Source organism: Stegostoma tigrinum, chromosome 21 (genome assembly GCF_030684315.1).
Source record: "Stegostoma tigrinum isolate sSteTig4 chromosome 21, sSteTig4.hap1, whole genome shotgun sequence".
Lineage (NCBI taxonomy): Eukaryota > Metazoa > Chordata > Chondrichthyes > Orectolobiformes > Stegostomatidae > Stegostoma > Stegostoma tigrinum.
Window position 1 is genome coordinate 32,889,484 of NC_081374.1, and position 23,087 is coordinate 32,912,570.

At 39.7% G+C, this 23,087-nt stretch overlaps 1 protein-coding gene across 4 annotated transcripts in view; it reads left to right on the forward strand.

Annotated features, from left to right (window-relative positions):
* LOC125463028 (neuron navigator 1-like) overlaps nucleotides 1-23,087 on the forward strand; it is a 618,648-nt gene that overhangs the window by 352,031 nt on the left and 243,530 nt on the right. The window contains exon 1 of one of the 4 annotated variants that reach the window (XM_059653432.1): nucleotides 16,367-16,497. The exons of 2 other annotated variants lie outside the window; for them this stretch is intronic. In XM_059653432.1, coding sequence (XP_059509415.1) covers nucleotides 16,445-16,497 — 53 coding nt within the window. In that variant the 5' untranslated portion in view covers nucleotides 16,367-16,444. Of the gene's footprint in view, nucleotides 1-16,366; nucleotides 16,498-16,618; nucleotides 16,705-23,087 lie in introns of those variants that run through there. One more of the 4 variants, XM_059653433.1, reaches the window with a different exon arrangement.

The window sequence follows — 23,087 nt, forward strand, 5'->3', positions numbered from 1 at the left end:
TCAGGTCAGGGCGAGTCATCTTGGGTCAAGTAGGCAAGATGGGTGTGCCACGTTTTAAGGAGATGCTGGTGGTGAAGGAGAGAAGTAGGAGTCTGGGTGCCCCAGGGAGTGAGAGAGATGCCTATTGGAGGTTAAAATTTCCAGGCCAATTTCCAAAGGGTAAGACTGTTTCTTTTGATCCAATCCCATGTTGTAAATCATATTTCCTGTCCTCAACTGTCCATAGACTAGAAAATCTAAGCCTATCTGTCAACACGAGCTAAAAAAAGGAAAATACAGTTTCCAGCGGTGAAGATGAAGTGACAGCTCTTATGTTATTCAGGCTTATTGAGTTTTGGTCTAGTTATTCAGTAATGTCACATTAAGGATTGATTTGATAAAAACACAGTACCTAACTGTGTTGAATGAAGATAATGTTTTTATTAAACACATAAAGAAGTTTAGTTTTAAGAAAAAAAGTACAACTGCATATTCAAGGCTTTCATGAAATGGATAGTTCAAGTTAGGAAGTACCCTGCCTGGCATATCCATCATGAGAAAACGTATCACAGATTGTATGGTTTTTGCTCAGGGTTTGTGGGGATAGGGTTAGTAATCAGGATGTGGTGTTGTTTGGTCAGGAATTAATTAAGTCTGCCATCTCTCCACACATATGTTGGAAATAGTGACAGGAACTGATGAGTTTGTTTCAAAGTCTCACTTCTGCTGTTGGGCAGTTTGCCTCAAATGTTTTGCTAAATATTAGGCCATCTTTCCTTTATCCCTCATTCTTCACATCTCCCTCACATGACCCACCCACTTGCTAGGCCTAATCTATGCTTCCCACACCCAGTCCCCATCACACCTCATACCATCCATGCCAACTTAAGCCTTTGCTCACTCCATTGCTGCTTACAGCATCACTTGCAGCTTAGTGCCAGCTTATCACACTTCATGTTGCCTAACACACCACCCTTAGCCCTTATATCGTCCATGCCAACTCACTAATTTCAACAGTAGGAAGACAACAAAAATCATGATGAGATGAAAAAAACCCATCACAGAGTTCACTGTATGAAAAAGTCTCATTCATAAAAACCCATTTAGTAAGTTTCAACCTGTTCAATTGCTTAAATGTCTGTCTGAACAAATATGCATATTTATGATGCCAAATGCTTTAATAGTCTCTCTTGTGCTTATCTTGTGTATTAAGACCATAGGACATAGGAGTGTTTGAGTTTAATTTGCTCAAATGATCAGAATTTCCACCTGCAGTTTATGCCATGCCCCCTTTTCCTTACTAACAAAATGGAAATAAGCCAGGAATAGGAGTGGGATTCAGGATCCTGCTCCTGTTCTTCATTCTTAGTGGGCATCGAAGTCTCCACAACTCCACAAAAATAGATTTAGATGAAAAATTAGGCCTCTCACTTTGTGGTCTTGGGTTAATTTCCAACTATTCAGTCTGAAGCTTATTATGATCGTAGGCACAAAATGCATGCAAGGCTCATTATCAGCATACAATATTTTTGAATTAGGGGTCTGCAGTGACTGGAACCGCTGGATCTTGTTGACTGTGAGATCCTTCACTGTGGTTGTTAACTTGGGCCAATCAGGAATTCCCTGGCTGATGAATATAACCAGGAGATTAGAATCACTTCATTCCAGGGGACTCCGAGCCAGCTGGCCACGTCCAGGGTACTGTACACAAGTAAATAAAGGGTGACTTGGTGATGGGATATTGGCATCTGTGCGGTTGTTTCGGGGTCCTTGCCAATATGAGGTTGGAGGGTCTTAACGTTTTTTTGATTAAGCCTGTATGAAGAGCCTTACATTAAGGGAGCAACATAGATGTAAACAATCTACTATAAACAGATAAGCTATACGTGTGTGAGAGTGAGGCATGTTTTTTTTTTATGGAATCCTATTAGAATTTTTTGATGTGGAATGTGATGCTACACAATCATAGAGCATAGAATCCACACTGTGTGGAAACAGGCCATTTGGCCAAACAAGTCCACACTGCCCTTCCAAAGAGCATCCCACCCCAACTCATTCCCCTATCCCTACATTTCCCCATGTCTAACCCACCTTACCCTGAACACCATGGGCAATTTAGCATAACCAAGCCACCTACCGTGCACATCTTTGGACTGTGGGAGGAAACCAGAGCAGCCAAAGGAAACCCACGCAGACACGGGGAGAATGTGCAAACTCTGCACAATCACCTGAGGGTCTGTGGTGCTGTGAGGCAGCAGTGCTAAGAACTGAGCCACCGTGTCACCCTAAAAATCTTATTCCTTGTGTTTGAATGTGTATTTTTTTTCACTTTAGCTTATTTCCCTAATCAATCTGCTCAAAGATATTACTATACACCTCTGGAGCAGGTGGGACTTGAAGCCAGGTCCCCTGGTCTAAGGATAGGAACATTACCACTTCACCACAGCATGTACCATGACCCCATGAGTTAGGATCATTGTGATTCAGCCACCATAACTTTCTCGAGAAAGGAACTGCAAAAAAAAATTGGTACATGAGTACAGGGCTTTGCTGGGGCTTTCTAGAGGAGAGTATTGTGCAGCAAACTGATTACTATGAGATTCTACATTGATTAGAACAATGAAAATTTAGTTGCTATAATTCCAGATTAAAAAGGATTTTCTTTGTGTCTGTTTCTTAACAGTGCATTAGTTAGTTCTGTACTGCACTTGGAACAGTGTCAAATGCAGGAATGGATTAGAGGAGCAAAAAAATCAAATAATTTTGAAATTCTTGAACTTCAAAATGCTGAGAAAGGAGTGAATCATTTGCTTCTCTGAATTGACGGCTCTTTACAACCAACATTTTATAAAAATAAATGAGCATAGTCAAAGTCTTTTTCCAGTTAGCCATGGAGATAAATTAAGGTGGAGGAATATCTATGACAACAACCTGTGACAGTACAGCACTGCTGCTCCTTCTGCTGCAAAAAACCTTGATTTTCCTGTTAACAGTGTGGATTATTTGGCATTGTTTAAACACATTGTTGTCATCGTGAAAACAGCCTTCAGTGGAGCATCACTGGATATTGATCCCAGCTTATGATGATCCCACTAAGCGACCCCTGGATATCTGTCCGATCAACAGTTTGGAAGGATTTTACTGGCAGTAGCTGCTTTGTGGAAGTGTACATTACATGTTCCTAATCTATCTCATTTTTCAAATAAACAGTGTCAGGCAATTATTTAAACGTGTGTAATGTTTTGATTTTATACCTGTATTAACTTCTTGTTCAATCAAAATGGGAGGCCTCACCATTGATTGCTGATTAATGATTTGTTTTTAATTGGGCATATTCGGGCCATCAGTGGCGTTGACTTACCTGATAATGTGAGACAACCTCACATGTGTTGAGAGCACCAGGGGTGACAACCAAAATGTCACTAACTAGCAGCTGTTAGGTACAAATCTGATCCTTTCCTGTGCAGTGCCGGCATTTTCTGTTCAGAGAGTAATGGTGAGAGAACAGCTAATAGCTCTCACTTCTGTGTAAAAACCAGTACAACTTTAGCCCAGTGGACCAACAGGCCAACTAGTTATCATCATCAAGCATTTTCAAAATAGATTTTTCTTTTCTTGCCTTTACCAAAACAACACAAATTGCCTTGTCATCTACAGTTCTGCCTGAAATGACTGATGTACTCCCCTGCTGCTGGTTTTCCCTCTCCATTATCCTTTGAACAGAAAAAATGCAGAGGAAGGGGTCAGCTTTGTACCTAATAGCTGCTAGTTACTGAAATTTCAGTTGTTACCCCTGGTGCTCTCAACACAGTCGGCTGAGGTTGTCTCACACTATTAGCCATTAATGGCCCCTAACGGCTGAAAAAGAATTGGCTTCAGAACTAATCATTCATTAACAAACTGTGGTGAGCCCCCCTGTTTTAAATAAACAAGAATTTAATATAGGTATAAAATACAAGTATTGCACAGATTAAAATAATTTCATGACACAGTTCAATTTTGAAATAAAATAGCCAATTTTAATATTTGCAAGAAATATAAGATGCACACTTCCACATGGCATCTACTGCCTGCAAAACTTTTCAAACACAATTCATTGATTGTTTTGTCTGAAACAGCAGCAAGCCATGGCTAAGTATGCAGGAAGTGTGCAAATTAGAAGTGAGGAAAATGGCTGTAGAACTGACAATGACAAACTATCATACAGGAGGCAGAAACCAATTCTTCTCTCAAGGAAAAAGTTGTTATTTCACACAAAGGCAAATCAAAAATTGAACTTAAGAGACATATAAGGCTGTGTGCTTAACGTTGGAGGATTAGTTCTGATATAATGGACCAAATGGCCTTCATTATTTTTTTGTGTTTCCAAGGACATAAAATTAAGCAGTTCTGAATGACCAATCAGGCAAGTCTATCAATAGGACACAGGTGATAGTCAGCAGCTTGGAGCCGTTAGGGTTCCTCAGGATCCCTTGCTTCGCTTGCAGTTTGTCAGCCGTATATTAATAAGGTCAACCCTCAAAATTGATTGAACTTCCCACTGCCATTATGGGGTGATTGAAAACATTATGGAGGGAAAAAATCTATCTCTTAACCTTGCTCCCCTTGAAGTTGTACAGAAACAAAGGTCAGTGCTGTTTTGTTTTAATTTATTCACAGAAAATGGACGATGCTGATCAGGCTGCATTTAGTGCTGATCTGTATTTACCCTGAGATGGTGTCTGTGGGCCTTCCCTTGAACCATTGCATCCTTGTGCAGCTTGTAGTTTCATAGTAGATTTCCAGTCTTTTACACTGGAAAGCTATTTGTTTTTCTATTTCATTCATTGTGAAACATTAAAAGTGAATATTACTCCATATGGTTTTTGCTTTACAACACTTATCCTTTCTTTGGTTGACTATGAGAAAGTAAAATAAAGGTTGTTATTGAGAATATACTTAGCTTTTAGAAACAAGAAGTCATATTGACTCTCATTTTACTTAATGCAAATTCATCCTCCACCTAGTTTATTAGACTTCCTCTGATTGACTCATGCCTGTGCCAATCACATTAATCTTCCTTGTTCTTTAGTTTCAAATTTGTGTGAAATACATTTTCTCTCTGGGACTTGCCAAGTTAGACATATGTTTAATAAGCATAAATATCCATTAGCAACTCATGCCCATACAAAACACTGCTTATTTATACATTTTAAATGTTTTGCATTAGTTTGAAAAGTACTTTGCTGGACCCAATGGGTTTCCCTGCAGCCTGTCAGTCTAATGTTATTGAGGCCCAACCTTCAAAGTGGATGGAGCCTCTGTCAGAGCAGAAATATAGTTAATAGATACAGTTAATCCCTTTTCACAAGACTACAACTATTCAAAGCACAGAACTAGAGATCTAGCTGATTCGTACACTCTTTATTAGCATCAGTGTCATGCACAGGCTATCACACTGAATTATATCCTTTGCCATTTCGGCACAGTTGTTTGCATGTGCACAGTTTTGTCCATTGGATCTATGGAGAGAAGGCAGATTATTATACCAGTCAGTACAGACAACTAACTTAGCATCTGGCTGCCATTTTGATTTAGGCAGATGCCCTCTCTTAATTCACACTGTTGAACACATGCAGCAGCAGAAGGAAAGCTTCACTTTCTCATTTAAAACAATTGTCAGTTCTTTACTGGTTTGCCTGTGGCTGATCCTTCTTGCTATAATTCTTAAAATGTTCCGTGTTTTCCATGTTGTTTCAAGTTGCAAACGTTTACAGGAGTGATGTGACAAATGCTAAAGGACTGTTTTTTACTTTAAGGCTTCTGTTTAAACGAGTTTCTCCCAAAGATGGGTGTGTCTGCAGCAATGCTTTAAAAATAAAACGTGACTGGGTGGATAAGCAAGAAACTGCACAGAGCTGCTGAAAAAGGAGGAACAAAGACAAAAGGTCTCAATAGGAAACCATATATACCCAGATATTCAACAATTGTTCTCTTTACCTGAAATTTAGCAAAGGACTGTGATATTTGTGCTGTTGTCAGGGCATCTTTAATGAAATTATCATCAAACAGCCACAACTGAATCATCAAAGCAAAGCAAGGATCTTTGCATGTGGTTGTGAAGGCGACTGTGATGATGAACTTTTATATATCTGTTTCTAGACTTAAATGAAATACTTGTAACAACTTACAGATTCTCATTCATTGTTATGTTAGGGAGGTCATCGAGGCTCTCAACGTGATGAGAAGAGCCTATATTTTATTCTCTCTTGCCATGGAGTAGCAGAAAGGGTGAGCACCCACATTTCAGTTCATGAATTGGGAGAGGGTATTAGGGGGTAAGAGAGTCCCGAGAGGAAGGAGGATTAAGCCTAAGGATTGTGTTATTAATGGCTATGTTGCTGGTCGTGTCCTAATGCTTCAATAGGGATGAGGCACGAAGATGTGCCCTCACTCATTTGCTTAGTTCCAGCTTGTGAACCTCTCCACTGCATGATGGAAGTGAGTAGTGCATTAATAAATTGTATACAATCTGTTAGGCTTGTATGCATGTCATGAGTGAATTGCTGGGGGCAGGGTGTGCAAGTGGTTTCAATCTATAAGACTCACTTGTAGTATTTGAAATCTGGAGTCGTCACTTCTCTGGCCGTTCTGACCTTGCTGGGATTGAATTGGGAGGACCCAATGGAATGTTCAGTTCAATGAACCTCTTTTAAAACATGGTCTGAAATACTGCATTTTATGTTGTAAAATTTAACGAAACAGTCATTTTATAATGACTTTACATCGTGTATCCACCTTTTCTTTCTAAAATTAAGTTCAGTTGTGGAAGGCCTGTCTTTCAATCTCAGCAAAAATGATTTAACAAAGTGTCTGAGCAGTAGATGAGGCTAGTGGTGCAGTCAATACTGTATGATATGCGGAGATGTCATTCACTAACCTGAACCATTTGTACGAACTCATTGTACTTTCGTCAAAATGATCCTCAGGATCTCATTCCTGATGCTGACTCCATGGCTGTCTGATCCCAGGGACATCTGTGGAAGAGTCTGGATGTACATACATCCCTGAGGGCACACAGTATCCTTTCCATGCCCTTTAACAAAACTTTCTCCGCAGCAACTGGAAATTTTGAAACATGCTCTCTCTCCAGTTGTATCATTGCTCCCTCATGGCCAGACCCCATTCTCTGCAGCTACGACAGCAGCTGATACAGTCACAATGCAACTTCCCTTTTGAGACACAAAGTTTAACACATGCTGCCTGAGGATTATAAACAGGGATCCTTTATTCTACTGGAATAGGTATTAATAGATAAGTCTATCTGAGAGCAACAAACTAACGGCAATAGATCTGTTCTTCAGGATACAGTTGTAGCACATAACGCCAGACCCCTAATCAGTCAGATAATAGTTCAGTTGATGGAATGTCCACTGGAAGCCTCCTGTAGCTATGAGATGAAGATTACTTTGTCTCCAAGATTTAAAGGGGAGCTCCCTTTCCTCACAGCCTGTCACTCTGATTTTGCCCAGATGTTCCAGCTAGGTCTACTGCAGCTATTTGGCCTACCCACTAGTATGTCCCAGTTCACAGCTACTGTCAATGGCATTCATTTGTGCTATTTGTGACCCTGGCAATTCTGTACAAGATGCATCAATCTGGAACAGTGCTGTCACTCCTGGGTACTTCTCCCTCTCTGTGTCTCTCACTGTGTCTCTATCTGAGGTTTCTCTGGTTCAGGGGTGCTGTCTGTTGAATGTATTATTTATCCAGCATGCATACATCCACAGTGGGAGTCTTCTGACTCACAAGGTCTGGGTTTTATGTTTTTGTCCCTTGTCACATGGTATCTAACTTGGCCCCTCAGCTTGTCAAAGGCTGTACTACACCCTGCAGGAAGACACCCAACGGGTCAGATTAGTACCTCATTTCTGTGCTGAACCCCACCATAGACACCTGCTGTTGAAGGCCCTGCTACACCTTTAAAAGCTGCTGACTAGTTCCCACAATGCAGAAGCCTCTCATGCACCTGAATTTATCCCATGTGCCATTGTGCTCTTTATCTGTCCCTAATCCCCTCTGGAACAGGGTCAGTCAAGACTGGCTGTTGTTTATGTCCTGGCCATGCCAGGGGGAACAATGAGCACTGTTGCCATTGCACTGAGATAGTGAGGCGCACTGCAATATGTCTGAACTTTGCGTATTTGGGGTCTGGCGAAGGTTTGGGAAGCAATAGGGGATTGGAAACTTGTGAGAGTGTTACAGCTGGATGGACCCTCCAATGGGCCTGGGGGCTAGTTAAATGGGGGCTCTATCACCCTTCCCCACCCCGGCCTTGTCCACCACAAGCCTACACAACTTACACAATCATCGGATGAGACCTGGGCAGAGGGAGTGGCAGACATTGAGCCGCCAGGCATGAATCTTTTTGCAAGTATAACTGTGATAGCGGTAGGGACAGGATGTTAGGTGCTTTCCAGGCTACCTTCTGGGTTTAACATACTCCATTCTCGGCCTTCAGCCCATCAGTGGGAAGCAGTAAATCCAGCCCATAATTTTGGCAGTGAACTCCTGCATGCGACCAAGTGAAGGCTGTGGTTAGCACGGTCTGGGAACAAAGGTCATTCCAATGAGCAAGAGGCACAAAACTGTCAGCTCCTGGCATTGCATTTATTCATGAATCTCGCATTGCAATGACAGTGCCTGTATTTGGGGTTCATCCAATTTGACTGAGAATGACCTTGCAAGGATTTTTAATGTTTGATCAAGGCCCCAAAAACATCAATATATCGTAAGGTATAATTGCATTGCAGGTGATTCATGGTACGTTCGTCTTTCTCATTTTCAAATAAATAAATGACTTCTAACAGAAGCTCTTTCATAAAGAAAGTGGGTCCATTAAATGAAATAAAGGTGTCCTTATCCTCTAAAAGAGTACAACACTAATTAATGCTACTTTAAAAACCAGATGTGTTCAGTTCTTGAGGCAGTTGGTGTTCAGGAGTATTTTGCTGTTGTTCTCTGATTTCTAGCAGAGATGCGCAGGATGGAATTTCTATATAATCCATTATTGATGGCCAAATGAAGTTTGAATTTACATGGGAGTAGTAAATATAAAACGTAGGTTTTGTAAATAGATAACATGTTTATTGAATTACATCGTAATTCTGTAGTTTTCCGCATCATAATTCAAAACACCTTTATAATGATAATGCTGTACAAAATTGAATCCCATTCATCAGAGAATTGAGTGTCACAAATCTCTTTGAGGTAAACTGATCTTCATTCAACATTTGAGCTCCTTGCAAATTTCACAAAATTCTCGGAGAACGTTTATGCAAATGTTACCATCTTCAACAGGAGTTTTGCAGAGTTCTATTCCACTTCTTTGAAGATCCGTTTCTGAGATATGTACTAAGGGTTGCCTTATGCTTTACTTGGCTTTTACATGCTTTGTGGGAGGTGGCTTCAAGAATTTCTGTTTGCCGTGTACTTTGGTTCTTTTATTACTTTTTAGGCAAACTTCCAGTGCAGCATGATTGTCTGCTGGGGGTTGGGAAGTGTAACATTGAATTAGATCAGTGAGAAGCAGACTTATATTGCAAAACATATACCAATTTTAATGCAATATAGCAAAATGGAAATCATGCACACAACTATTAAATTCCTTCTTTTAAATGTCTAAATGTAAAATTCAGTATCACATTCAGTAACTTGATGTAGGTTATGCTTTTCTTTCAGGAAATGTTATAATTATATGGCTAATAAAATTGTTGTGTTTTGGGATTGAGTTTTTAATTTTAAAGCAAAATGAAATGGGTCATTGCCCTGTTCAGAAGTTGGCTTGCGAGTGAGCCTGCTTTGATTGTTTGAGATTAAAATGGGGCTGTTGCAATCTGACAAGGAGAGGTCAAATGGCTTTCTTCTATTCCCTCTCCTCATTTGACTGCAATGGGTTGTTTTGTTTGAAAAGGATTACTTGCCAATTCAGTGAGTACTTAACTATTTACGCTGTGTGATCATGAAAGAACCAATAAGCAATTTTAAAACCAGATTTTCTTGACTTGAACAAAGAAAGAAGTCTACCACACCCAGCACCTTCCCCTGCAACTGCAGGAAATGCTACACTTGCCCCCACACTTCCTCCCTCACCCCTATCCCAGGCCCCAAGATGACATTCCACATTAAGCAGAGGTTCACCTGCACATCTGCCAATGTGGTATACTGCATCCACTGTACCCGGTGTGGCTTCCTCTACATTGGGGAAACCAAGCAGAGGCTTGGGGACCGCTTTGCAGAACACCTCCGCTCAGTTCGCAACAAACAACTGCACCTCCCAGTCGCAAGCCATTTCCACTCCCCCTCCCATTCTCTAGATGACATGTCCATCATGGGCCTCCTGCAGTGCCACAATGATGCCACCCGAAGGTTGCAGGAACAGCAACTCATATTCCGCCTGGGAACCCTGCAGCCTAATGGTATCAATGTGGACTTCACCAGTTTCAAAATCTCCCCTTCCCCCACCGCATCCCTAAACCAGCCCAGTTCGTCCCCTCCCCCAACTGCACCACACAACCAGCCCAGCTCTTCCCCTCCACCCACTGCATCCCAAAACCAGTCCAACCTGTCTCTGCCTCCCTAACCTGTTCTTCCTCTCACCCATCTCTTCCTCCCACCCCAAGCCGCACCCCCATCTACCTACTAACCTCATCCTACCTCCTTGTCCTGTCCGTCTTCCCTGGACTGACCTATCCCCTCCCTACCTCCACACCTATACTCTCTCCACCTATCTTCTTTACTCTCCATCTTGGGTCCGCCTCCCCCTCTCTCCCTATTTATTCCAGAACCCTCACCCCATCCCCCTCTCTGATGAAGGGTCTAGGCCCGAAACGTCAGCTTTTGTGCTCCTGAGATGCTGCTTGGCCTGCTGTGTTCATCCAGCCTCACATTTTATTATTGCTTTAGAAAGTGTCAGCTTGTCATGTGACCTGCTTCCTCCAACTGTCCGGAATTAAGAAAAAGCCATTGCTCATATATTCCAAAGGTGGTTTAATTCCCTTTATGTCTAGAAGCTATCTTAGCCAAAGCCCCATTATCATGCAATTATTATTTAAAACCCGCTCTCCACGCCTCAAGTTCTTGCCCCAAATTTACCTTCTTAGTAAGATGGAAGATGCCAGTCCTACACAATCCCTTGAAGTTATTGTCTTTGCATTTTGCAGATTGTCTCGATCGCATTGGGACTGGAATGTGAAATGCACAGAAATGCAAATTCTTTCATCACCTTAGCTGTCAGTTCAAATTATTGTCCCATGTCGTAAAGAGCCTGTGTTTTTAAAAATCCAATCCATATTCCACTCGGTGGATTAAAATCATTATTTGGTATAAAGCAGATCTTCATTGGAGAGCCAAGAGTGTGGTCCTGTGTTTGATTGGAAACAGAATACTGTATAATAAGAGTGGAAGATTTCAACATTACTGAAAATGTATTAGGGATATTGGGTTGTAAACTCTTGTGCTTACAATTGTTCATTTATTCCGAGATATAAAAAAAAGAGTTGGGTTCACAGGGGTAACTAATTAGCACTTAGTTTGGATACAAAGCTCAAATGATTTGCAATGTTGTTGAAATGGTTTTTGAGACAGGAAGAATATCTAATATATCCTTAAGAACTCATAGAGACAGTTCGTCAGCTAGGGTATGATGGAGAAACAAGCACCTAAATGCTGAATATTTCTGTGGTTCACCGTGGAAAACTGCACATGCTGATATGTTATAATGGGCATGGAAGATTTGCTTAGTATTAGCTAGAGGAAGAAGTCTCCTGGAAAACTTTCATCATGAAAGAATGCTCTAGAATTAGAAGGAACCAAGCTGGGAAATGAACTGATCATATGTAATCCCTGTAGTGCTAAGAATCATTATGGACTGTTTCTGGGAGAATTGGATATCGACTTTGAAGAAAATATAAAGCATACCTTCAAGGTTTCTTTTTGGTCTGCTGAAGTTAAGAACGGAAAGGTACTGTTCTGTGGTTTGAAGTAAAGCAACCTTAAAAAATAACATTTAATCAATAGTTTTTTTTTACAGTTTGGTGTTACTACAAAATCTTCTGGAAACGTAAAACTTGTTGTGTCCTCCTTTCTGCCTAAACTGGAAATTTGTGTTTTGTTCTTTTTAAAAGCCTTGAGTCTCTGAGGATGGTCACAGTAAAGAAATCTTTTGTGCTTAATAAGATCAGAAAGCAATTTCAAAACCAATGCAATCACGAGAATGATTGAAATTGCACAGACATTTGCATTGTTCCACCAATTTAAGTACATTACTTTCAGGTTGATGGAAGTTGGGTGCTGAAAGAACAGCAGTTAGGTGCTGAAAGTATAGTTGATATAAGTTGACATGAGGAATGCTTAACAAGGGCACAATTACCAAGTCACTATCTAACCATTTAAAAATGCAGCCTGATGTTCCTGCTTGCTTACTGTACATCAGCATTATTGTCTACTTCATAGTGTGATTTAAAAGGTATTGATAATATATCGTGTGGGTTTGATATTAGGCTGTGCTGAATAGTGTTGTCTAACAAATAAATAGTATTTAACAAGTTGCTTGGCTGATTAAGGCAGTGCATAATGTAAATCTCATTTTGCAGGTACATAATAAGTAGATAATTGCAGTTGCATACTTTAAATGCTGTCCCTTTGTACCTGCACCAAAGAACACTGATGTTTAGTTTTTGAAACAAAGATTATATTTTTAATTCATTCATGGGATGTGAACATTGTTGACAAGGCCAGCATTTATAGTTTTTTTTCTTAATTGCTGATGAGAAGGTGGTCATGAACTGCTAAGTTGAATGACTGTCGTGCTTGTGGTTTAGGCATACCCACAATGCTGATAGGGAGAGAACTCAAGGATTTTGGCCGGGTAGCAGTAAAGGAGTAGAAATGTAGTTCCAAGCCGGGATGATGTGTGAGGTATGACTATCAAAACTAAATTCAAAGTTACATTCAGGACTACTCTTTAATGTTCTGTCATTGGGTACAATACTGCTCGACACAAGTTGAGTTCAGTGAGCCTTGTAACCTAGAAAACACCAGGCGCTTACAGCGGAATTGACTGCATTAATTTCTACTTTTATTCTCTAAAATATCAATATTGGCAATTCTTTGAAATATTTGGATGGCACAGTCGCCCAGTGGTTAGCACTGCTGCCTCACTGCACCAGGGACCTGGGTTCAATTCCACCCTTGGGCGACTGTCTGTGTGGAGTTTGCACATTCTCCCCGTGTCTGTGTGGATTTCCTCTGGGTTGTCCAGATTCCTCCCACAGTCTAAAGATGTCCAGGTTAGGTGGATTGACCATGCAAAATTGCCCACAGTGTTCAGGTGTGTGCAGAAAATGTGGATTAGCCACAGGAAATGCAGGGTTAGATGTATAGAGTCACAGTGTGGGTCTGGGTGGGATTCTCTCTGGAGGGTTGGCATGGGTTTGATGGGGGAATAGCCTGCTTCCATACTGTGGGGATTCTATGATTTGAAATTCAAATGGCGACAGTTACATTTTTCTGACACAGTACAGAATCTTTCCACAGTGCACCAACATCATGTAAAACCACTGTAGTTCTGAAAGGGTTAAGAAGCTTTTAAATTATGTACATTTGTGGGTGAACAGCTGCAGTTATATTCACATGGATCCCAGCCAGTTGGCTCACAATTGTACAATTCCCTTGTGTTGAAACTAAAGATGCCTTGGTGGCATTTAGAATTGAAATTTGGAGAATGGATTCCCTAACACCAATCACAGATATATATCGGTCATAAAATCCTCTGAAAAATAAGAAAACGTCTGGATGAAATGATGGATATATTACATTATGATGAATCACAGTAATCCATCAGTACATTTGCCATTTAATCTAATAGTCTAATATAAAATTGAAGACATCTTTCAGCACTTGCTTTCCAGTGGTATCTATTTAGTTTGTGGGCCATGTGTAACCAATGGGAAGTGCCCTGTGGAAGAGCTGTAACTCAAAATGTTTCCAGAAATAAATTATTCTGTTATTACGGTGGCAATTATGAGTGGTATGGCGTTAATTATGTCTGTCACTGAGATTGCGCTAATTTTAATCAGTTTGGACATGACGACATAAGTTACCAAGCTGTCAGGTGAAAAAGATCCAAATACCCAGCCAGAGAGGAACAGTTAAGGTTAGCATAAGAAACATGTGAAAAACAGTCACTTTAAGAGGAGAGTTTGGACAATTTATTTTTTGTAAAGGGCGAGGAACAGTTGTTAATGTCACAGGGCCATCAGCACAATTGATGTAATGAGGCATTTTGAAACTGTTTATGTAATTCTTGCATGTGTTTGCAAAAAAAGAGGATTAGCCAGGCAATTAAGTTTAGCACTAGCATTAACAGAAACTATTTGGCATTTCTAGTTCTGAAATGGCCTTTTCCAAGTCAAACTGGACATGGTCAGCAGATCACTTACTTCGCATCATTTAGTATCAATATTAGATGGTGGATCAAGGTTTATTTTTATTGTTACGCTGCTTTCAGCAGTGAGGCTATTTGTAATTCTCAGTTCATTGCTTTGCATAAGTACTGAATTTAATATCTCAACTCCACTCCTCTACTACCACTAACTGGAATATGATATATTGCATATTTCATGTAAGCAGCATGAAGATATTAATTCAGTTAAGTAAGATAATTCAAACAGGCCGAGACACTTTAAAAACACACTTTTTTTGGAAATAATTGCATTCATTCATATTTATTCATGATATTTATATTCAAAACACTGAATGTGGCAAACTACACTAAAGGCAAATTGCAGCTAATTTGTCCAAGTCATGGATATTTTCTTATGATTTTAAGGAAAGTATTCATTTCAAGGCCAGCTATTCCTTAAGAAACAGTTTTTTAGTTGTCATGCACCCAACTGATAAGTAGTAATCTAATATCATTATGTCTTATGGCACATGAACAGCTGTTGTGCAATAAAATTTGCTTGTGAAACGTTTAAATATTGTACATGCAGCACCTCAGGACATAACAGTCACAAGTTTAGTTATGAATTAATTTATTTTGGCAGTATTTTCACTTAAAATTTGTATTATTGTTTACAATTAAACAACTTCTTGCAATTCATAATGCCTTTAAAAGTCTTTAAAGACAACACTACATCTCAGTATAATAAGAGTTAGCTATGCAATGAAAAGACACAATTTAGTTTGAAATAAGTGTATCAGTTTAAAAAATAACTATTTGAGAACATCCCCTTTTATTCTGACTGCATTCAAGTTTTTATCAATGCATGACTAATTCTGGTTAGAATTTGGATGTGGCATTAAAAGGTTGTAAGTTGTAATACATCACAAAAAGTTCTCAATGACGTGGTAATAACTGTGGTAAAGGCCTTTATAATTTTCCCTCTGATCATGTTTGTTTAAATATGGTTCTCATCAATAGTTCACCTTTTTTAGCCTTTATCTTTCTTTCAGACATTGGGATTTCATTAATTTTTGTTCATTTTTATAACATTCATTAATCACCTGTCCTTCCTTTCTTTACTGTTTGCTGCCCACTCTTATTTTCCTCTCCCTTATTTTTCATTCATTGTTGTTAGTTTATTTGATAGCAATCAGATTATGGGAGAAAACAGCGCAGAGCAATTGTAGTCTTCACCTGCATGGTCAACACATTTCAGAAATGGTACATCAATGAGAGATTTTTTTATACTCTTGCCATTTATCTAATATAGAAAAGTTTTTCGGGTTACTTGTGGCGATGAGGTCAGGTCCCTTAGTGCAGAAAGCTTCTTTAAAAGTCGCTCCAAAAAATGAACATAATCTAAATTTCCATTTTGGAGCAGACAAGTGTTTATATTTTCCATTTGAAACTTTTCACATTCATTCTCTAAAGAGTTTCTCTTTTTGTCAATAAAGTGTGTTTTGGATCACAAAACAGTAACAGATTCTGGTCACAAAGATGTATGTTGTTTCAGTTGAAGTAAAAAGAACCCGGGAAAATGTGTGTTTGCTGCTCAGGGGTGGGATTGTACTCCCAGAAGAAACCACATTGGTTCAATTAACACAGATGTCTCAGGCAGTCAGAGGGGTCACTTCACTGGCTGATGATTTTGTTCAAATCATTTATTCTAAGCTGAAGACCTGGCTTAACTAAGCAGAGAAAAAACAGAACATAAATACATTGTCCGTAGTTGCACAGCGATACATTTATCCACAAGGGTGGATGGAAAATTTATTGGTCAGTCTGCTGTTTTGAATTTAAGACTGCAGCTGAAAGCTATCAAAGGGAGTGACTGGGAGCAGCTCAAGTTGCACTTCCCCATGTGGCTCATTTTCTGATTGTGAAGCAGTTGAATGGATGTGATTAGGCCCAACTCTGTGCTCGTTAATGAATATCATTATGTGTTCCAACTGAAGAAAGTATTGCATTGTTGTTGAGAGCATGATTCACGTCCCTTTGGTGAAGATGAGCCGGACAATGTATTTCAATTTCGGGTAGGAGAACTTTAAATGCTCTGTTTGAGCTTTGTTTGAAAACTCAAGAGCTTGGAACTATAGTGACTTGTCTCAGAATGCTTCTCGGGTTTCCTCATTGAAAACTGTTGAATCCATTCATCAAAATGTGTTCTATGTATTGTACTGTACAATTCTTTGTAATTTAATATTATAAAAGATGACCATAAAATTGGCACAATTTCCACGGTAAGACTTTGTTTTATTTTCTTGTAAAACCTGTGAGATGAGGGTAAATTTTGTTTTGTTTGCTCTACTGAGCTGATAGCAAGAAAATCCTTTTACTAGTGTTAGAAGATGATGTTTACTTTGTTGAAAATAACATAAAAGATTCCCAGTCTCATTATTTTTTTGAATTGTAAGTTTGAGTTGTTAATGATTAACTGAAAATGTGTGTATCAGTAATGTGATTGTCATTCAGGAATATTTCACCTCCCTGACTGCTTTCCTGAAGCAGATTGGCTCCAATGTTGAACTTGTCCTTCTTCATAGAGAAGTTTTCTTGTTATAGTCAACAAGGCTATTGTTGTCTCCACCCTCTAACTCAAATGGTGAGGCCATTTAAACTGCACTTATTACTGTGCAAACCTTTGATCAGTAATCTACGGAAGAGCAATTATTGAACTGAGGATTCTTCTAGCCATAATAACCCAATCCTCACTGGTTCCAATCTTGAACCTCTGCCCAAAATGTGTAAAATGATTGAGCGGCTGTGTCATCCAGAACTTTAAACTTGACTAAAGAGCGATGACAAATTGAAGTCTTTTGTTTTGCACTCATTTAGGACCTGGACGCAGGAAACAGACATTGGAAGAGGGGCAACTCCATGTCAGTGATGGCCCAGACAATGCCCTCCCTGCCCCTTTAATATGTTCCATCAATTGGTGTGTCTTTTCTCAAGCCTGTTTCATGTACCCAAGTCCTGAGGGCTGTAAAAAGAAAAGCTCCAACTTCTCTCTTCTCTGGCAATCTTTAATTATATCATTAGTTAACGGCAACATCTAGCGGCTGGAACCACTTTCAGCTTGGACCTCATTTATGTGCTGTTAGTAAGATTCAGTTGCCAGATAGGGAGCTCATTACATTTTGTGATGACAGGGTAGAAATCGAGCCAGATTCCATGCTGAACCTGCAGGTGGAATCTGGTGAGAGGGAGAGCTGCATGCACGGACCACTGTCAGAGACCCTTTTTGTCTTTGGTTAGACACTGCAGCTGCCTCCAGGTAAATTGAAATAAACATTATTGACCATTTGTTTGTGGTGATAGTCTTCTATGAGTGGATGAAGTGTGTGTTTTATACAAAAGAAGCTAACAACGAGGGAAGAATTTTATTTTGCAGCAAGTGGTTAGGATCTGGAATGTGTGCTGCTGCCTGAGGATGTGGTTGTAATAGATTCAGTTAGTATCAAAAGTGAATTGAATATGGAAGAACACTTGTGCAAGGCTATGAAGAAAAGGTGGGATAGAAACATAGAAGATAGAAGCAGCATGAGGCTATTCGGCCCTTCGAGCTTGCTCCACCATTCTTCATGATCATGGCTGCTTGTCCAACTCAACAGCCTAATCCTGCTTTCTCCCCATAGCCTTTGACCCCATTCACCCCAAGTGCTACATCTGACTGCCTCTTGAATACATTCAAGGTTTTGGCATCAACTACTTCCTGTGGTAATGAACGAAGGTTCTGTTTCCATGCTGTATGACTCTCTGACTCTGTAATACATCACTGTCCCTTTCCCTGTCTCAATTGTTCATGAGTTTCTGAGCAATGATTATCATGATGCCACCTATGCTATTTGAAGATATTGTATTGATTAGTATGATAACCAGCCTGATGAAGTTCAACAACTGAGAGAAGACTGATTGAAACATTATGATTATGTAATAGACATTGTAATCCCAATATATCGCTTTCCTTCTTGATTTTTACCTCCTCTGCGTATAGGTTACAGGAATTTTAAATGCATAACAGGCTGTTTGCTGGATAAATGAGCTAGATTTCTATTGTTCCTGGCACGTTGTCATTCTTTCCTGATAAACAAATGCCAACTTTTTCTCATTATGTGTTAAAGCCCTAATAGTCATAATTATTTTAATTTTAAGTGTAATGATTCCTGTCATATGTTGCCTGTGAAACAGAACTTTTATATTTTTGTTTTGGATCATTTAAGCTGAGCAGTCTGAAATCCGTGTGGTAGTTACAGTGGATTACTTGACTTAGTTATTTAAATCTGATTTACAGTAGTATTTCCTGATTTATATTCTTCAAGTGCAATATATCTTTTTTGTCAAGAGCAAGATCTAATTCTTTGGTAGTAAGAGATGTATATGTTTGTACAACATCCTTCTGATTCACTTCAAGTTAGCATAATATAAATGTTACTTTGTTGGAATCGGTGCACATGAGGCTATCACATGACTTTAATTGAAAACATTAACTCACTTGAAGAAGGCCTGAAGTATAAAATTGAAACAAGACAGCTCTTCACAGCACAGCCATTAATAATGGACATATCGGAGAAGCTCTGAACTTACAAAAGCGACCTCTTGAGATGGAGTAGTGATCTGACTTAATTCTTTAATGAAAATTCAAATCCTTTAAGGTGACAAAAGGGGAGATTTCTTAAGCTGATGTCTTGTGCTGGTGATTTGATGCTGGTATTGAAAGATGAAGTAACTTTCTCTAAATTGTATTTAAAACAAACGTGGTGTCCTTATTGGTATTCATTTCAAAATTCATTCATTTTTGTAATACAAGAACTAGATATACTTTAATTTAAATGTAGCAGTTTGTAAATTGTGCAGTTTTAGTTATAACAGTGTAATTGTTTAAGATTTTGTTTCCCTTCCATCCCATGAATTATTGTAACATTGTCTATGTCATGTTCTTTAGATCTTCCTATTCAATTTGTTACGTTCCTGATCACGGCAATAGGTGAGCAACCTGTAGTAATTAAAAACCGAAAGAACTACGGATGTTGTAAATCAGAAACAAAAACAGAAGTTGCTGGAAACTCTCATCAGGTCTGGCAGCACCTGTGAAAGTATAAAGTCCGAGTTTATGTTTTGAGTCCAGTGGGAATCTGCAGTATCACTTTAGTTCCAAACGCAGGAGTACAGATTTAGGGAGATCTCCCTTGAATTTGTTTTCCTTCCTCTTTTCCTATGGAGAGAAGTACCTTCCTTTCACTTATAGTTTAGCAGGTTAAAAGCAGAAACTCATGAGCAGGTCTGGATTGTTTTACTGGTCTTTATCAAAGAGATGAAGTAACCATCTGAACAATACACAAATACCATTACAGAACTATTTTGCACATAATAAAAAGTACATCTGCAACAAAGTTCCTTTCATTCTACAAAAAAAAAATCATCTGGGTAATGATATTTTTTGAATTATCAGTATGCAAACTGTGCAATGAAGTAGGAGAATTCTGCTTACATAGTGATGATGCATCTATGTGCAGGATTGGTTTTGAAGTAATTGCGAACAGTAAACTGATCAGATCATGTATGTCATTGTGGGTGTTTGCTGCCTGTTCACGAGGATGGGTCAGGTGACCTGGGGCAGAAGCTTTGGGTTAGTCTTGGTCTGACTGTGTCGCTGTTAAGACGTGGAATAAGTTGGTCTTGGTTCAAGTGATACAGGCATAAAAATAATAATTGGGGACAAGGCTGAATCACGGCCCAGAGATTGTGTTTTTGGAGGGGAGGGAGGAGATCAAATGTCACCCAGACCTTTGGAAACAGTGCGGGATTAAGGAGACCACATAGTAGACCTACTGCAAGACAGCGCAAAACGTCAAGGGGAGTGGTTGTGAGGGACTCTGGAAGACTGAGTGTCCTCATGGTAGCTCACTGACATCACTGTGGAGAGTATCACTGAGTGGATCCAAGTGGTGGGGAAAAACTCCTGCTAACAGAAGGACAAATAGTGGCCTGGTGGTGGAACAATGAGATTTGTTTGACAAAGAGACAGAAGGTTGGATTCTGTACAATGAACATTTTAATGTTTTACTTGATGGCAATCCGAGACTTTATGGTACGAGTTTTTTTAGGAACCATTAAGTGCAAGACCTTCATGATTTTGAGGAGTCTGATCCAACCAGAGAAACCAGTGGAGAAGACTTTAAAGAGATATAAAGAACTATGCGAAGCACTGGAAAGTCATTTTGGACCAAAGCTACAGACTACGATGAACTGGCTTGGAGGAGATGGGTGGACCAGCTTGTTTCCATTTAAAGGACTGTTATTTTTGATCTTTTCCCCCAAGTTCCCAAAACAAAGCAAAAGCTTAAAAAAAGCAGTAATTACTGTAGCATGAATTTGAGGAAATCAGCTCCCGCACTGGAAAAAAAAATTCCCTCTCATTCACCATTTTAATTCCTCCTCTGTGAAGTTCCTCAAAATTCAGAATCTGAACAACAAAAGCCATCAGACGGATTCGTCTACAAAATGGCATGAGCCTTTGGAAGTCTGAGGGACTATACCAGAAAAGGCTCCCGAGACTTGGAGTTAATCTTCTTCTATTAACTGCTATTCCCTCTGAGAGCCTAATCATGTTGATGTAAACTGCAGTTTACAATGGGTTACATGGGGATGCAGGAGGTTGGGAGGGGAATGAACATTTACCTATGTTTTTGTAAATATTGCTGAATATGTACAAATGTTGGCTATGATATCTGTATAATATTTAAAATTGTTGCATATATCTTCATTGATGGGAGTTTTTGAACTAAAGGGGGAAATGTGTATGTATGTCATTGGGGGTGCTTGCTATCCCTTTACAAGAGTAGATCAGGTGACCTGGAGCAGGAGCTTTGGATTAGCCTCAGTCTGACCTAGTGGCTGCAAAGACGTTGTGGAATAAATTGTTCTGGGTTCAAGTGCTATTCACCTACCCTATAACTTCTATAAATTGACCTAAATTGTAACAAACATAGATCAATAAGGATCCACAAAAGTCTTTATTTAAATTCCCCAACCATCTGTGATGCATGTTGTACAAACCATCAACATTTTTTCCCTGTTTGGATGATGAAGTTTGTGAAGAATATATTTGCTGGACAGATTGTTGCTTATCAAAAGGAATAATTGTGATGTCTAATGCAAGCAAATCCCATCAGATGACGATATGAAAGAAATTCCAGAAGGTTTTCAAACCACGTTTGTAGAAATAGAGCCACAAGTTTCTCCAGCAGTTCATTCAACTGGCATTCCTATTGGTAAGACCGAGGCAGATGAAGGCACAGGGATCAATGGTGGAATTATTACTGTTGGGGTTGTGTAAGTAACTAGAATTAGAATAGTGCAGTTACCTCGGAGGAGCCTGAGAGCAAAGGAGGTGGTAGCAATTGATGGAGCAACAAGGCCATGGAAGAAATAAAAGGGAGATTAAAGATTATAAAGTTGACGTGTGATCTAATGATGACCACAAATTCACTGAGTTGTTGAGGAGAATTCTGAACCAGCAATGTCCTTTAGGGAAAGAAACTGCCGTCCTTACCTGGTCTGAGCCTACATATGAATCCAGATCCACAGCGCTGAGGTTGATTCTCAACTGCCTTCTGAGCAATAAATTCTGGCCTAGCAACCAACTCCCTCAGCTGCAGAATGAATTTGAAAAGAACTGAGAGGCGTGTATATTTGTGATCATTGGGTAAACGGATGTACTTTGTCTCCTCATCAAGAAAGAAGCACAGATATGGGAAACTGAATTTGTTTTGGAAGAGTTCATGCTTATGGCAGGTAATGCGATGTTAGCTTGGAGTCTATTAGTCAGACTGGTACAGGCTAGGGAGAAGCAGTAAAGACTTGGATGAGGTCTCAGTAGTGGATGGTTCTAGTGATGAAATAGAAATGTTTAGAAGCTCATCTCTGGGTTAGCTAATACAGCAAGGTTATGGACAGTCACATATCACAGAGAGGGTTGGAGCTTCATACAGTGTGGAAACAGGCCCTTTGGGCCAACAAGTCCATGCTGACACTCAGAGCAACCCACCCAGACCCATCCCCCTAATCTACACATCCCTGAATACTAGGGGCAATTTAGCATGGCCAATCCACCTAACCTGCACATCTTTGGACTGTGGGAGGAAACCTGACCACCTGGAGGAAACCCACACAGACACGGGGAGAATTTGCAAACTTCACATGGACAGTCGCCTGAGGGTGGAATTGAACCTGGGTCCCTGGCCCTGCTAGGCAGCAGTGCTAACCACTGAGCCGCTGTGCCACCCTAAAGTTGGAGTTGGAGGCCAGGGAATTACTTTTAAAGCTGGGACTGAAAATAATCACAACAGTTTCTGAAAACTTGGTTGAAGGAAATTTCTGCTTGTCCAGAAACACAAACTGTGTGTGAGAAATACGATACTGTAAAGCAAAATTAGATGTTATCAGTTTATGGGTGTAACTTGAAATTATCTTTTTGTTGCTGATGTTGAAGTTAACTTTTTAATGGCAAAGTTGTTCAGGAATAGCAAATAGATAAGAGCTAGGAAGTGACCGAAAATAGATCACTGGGGGCTTCAAAGGGAGCAGGGAGGGAATGGTGAGAGAGACAATTGTAAATGATTCC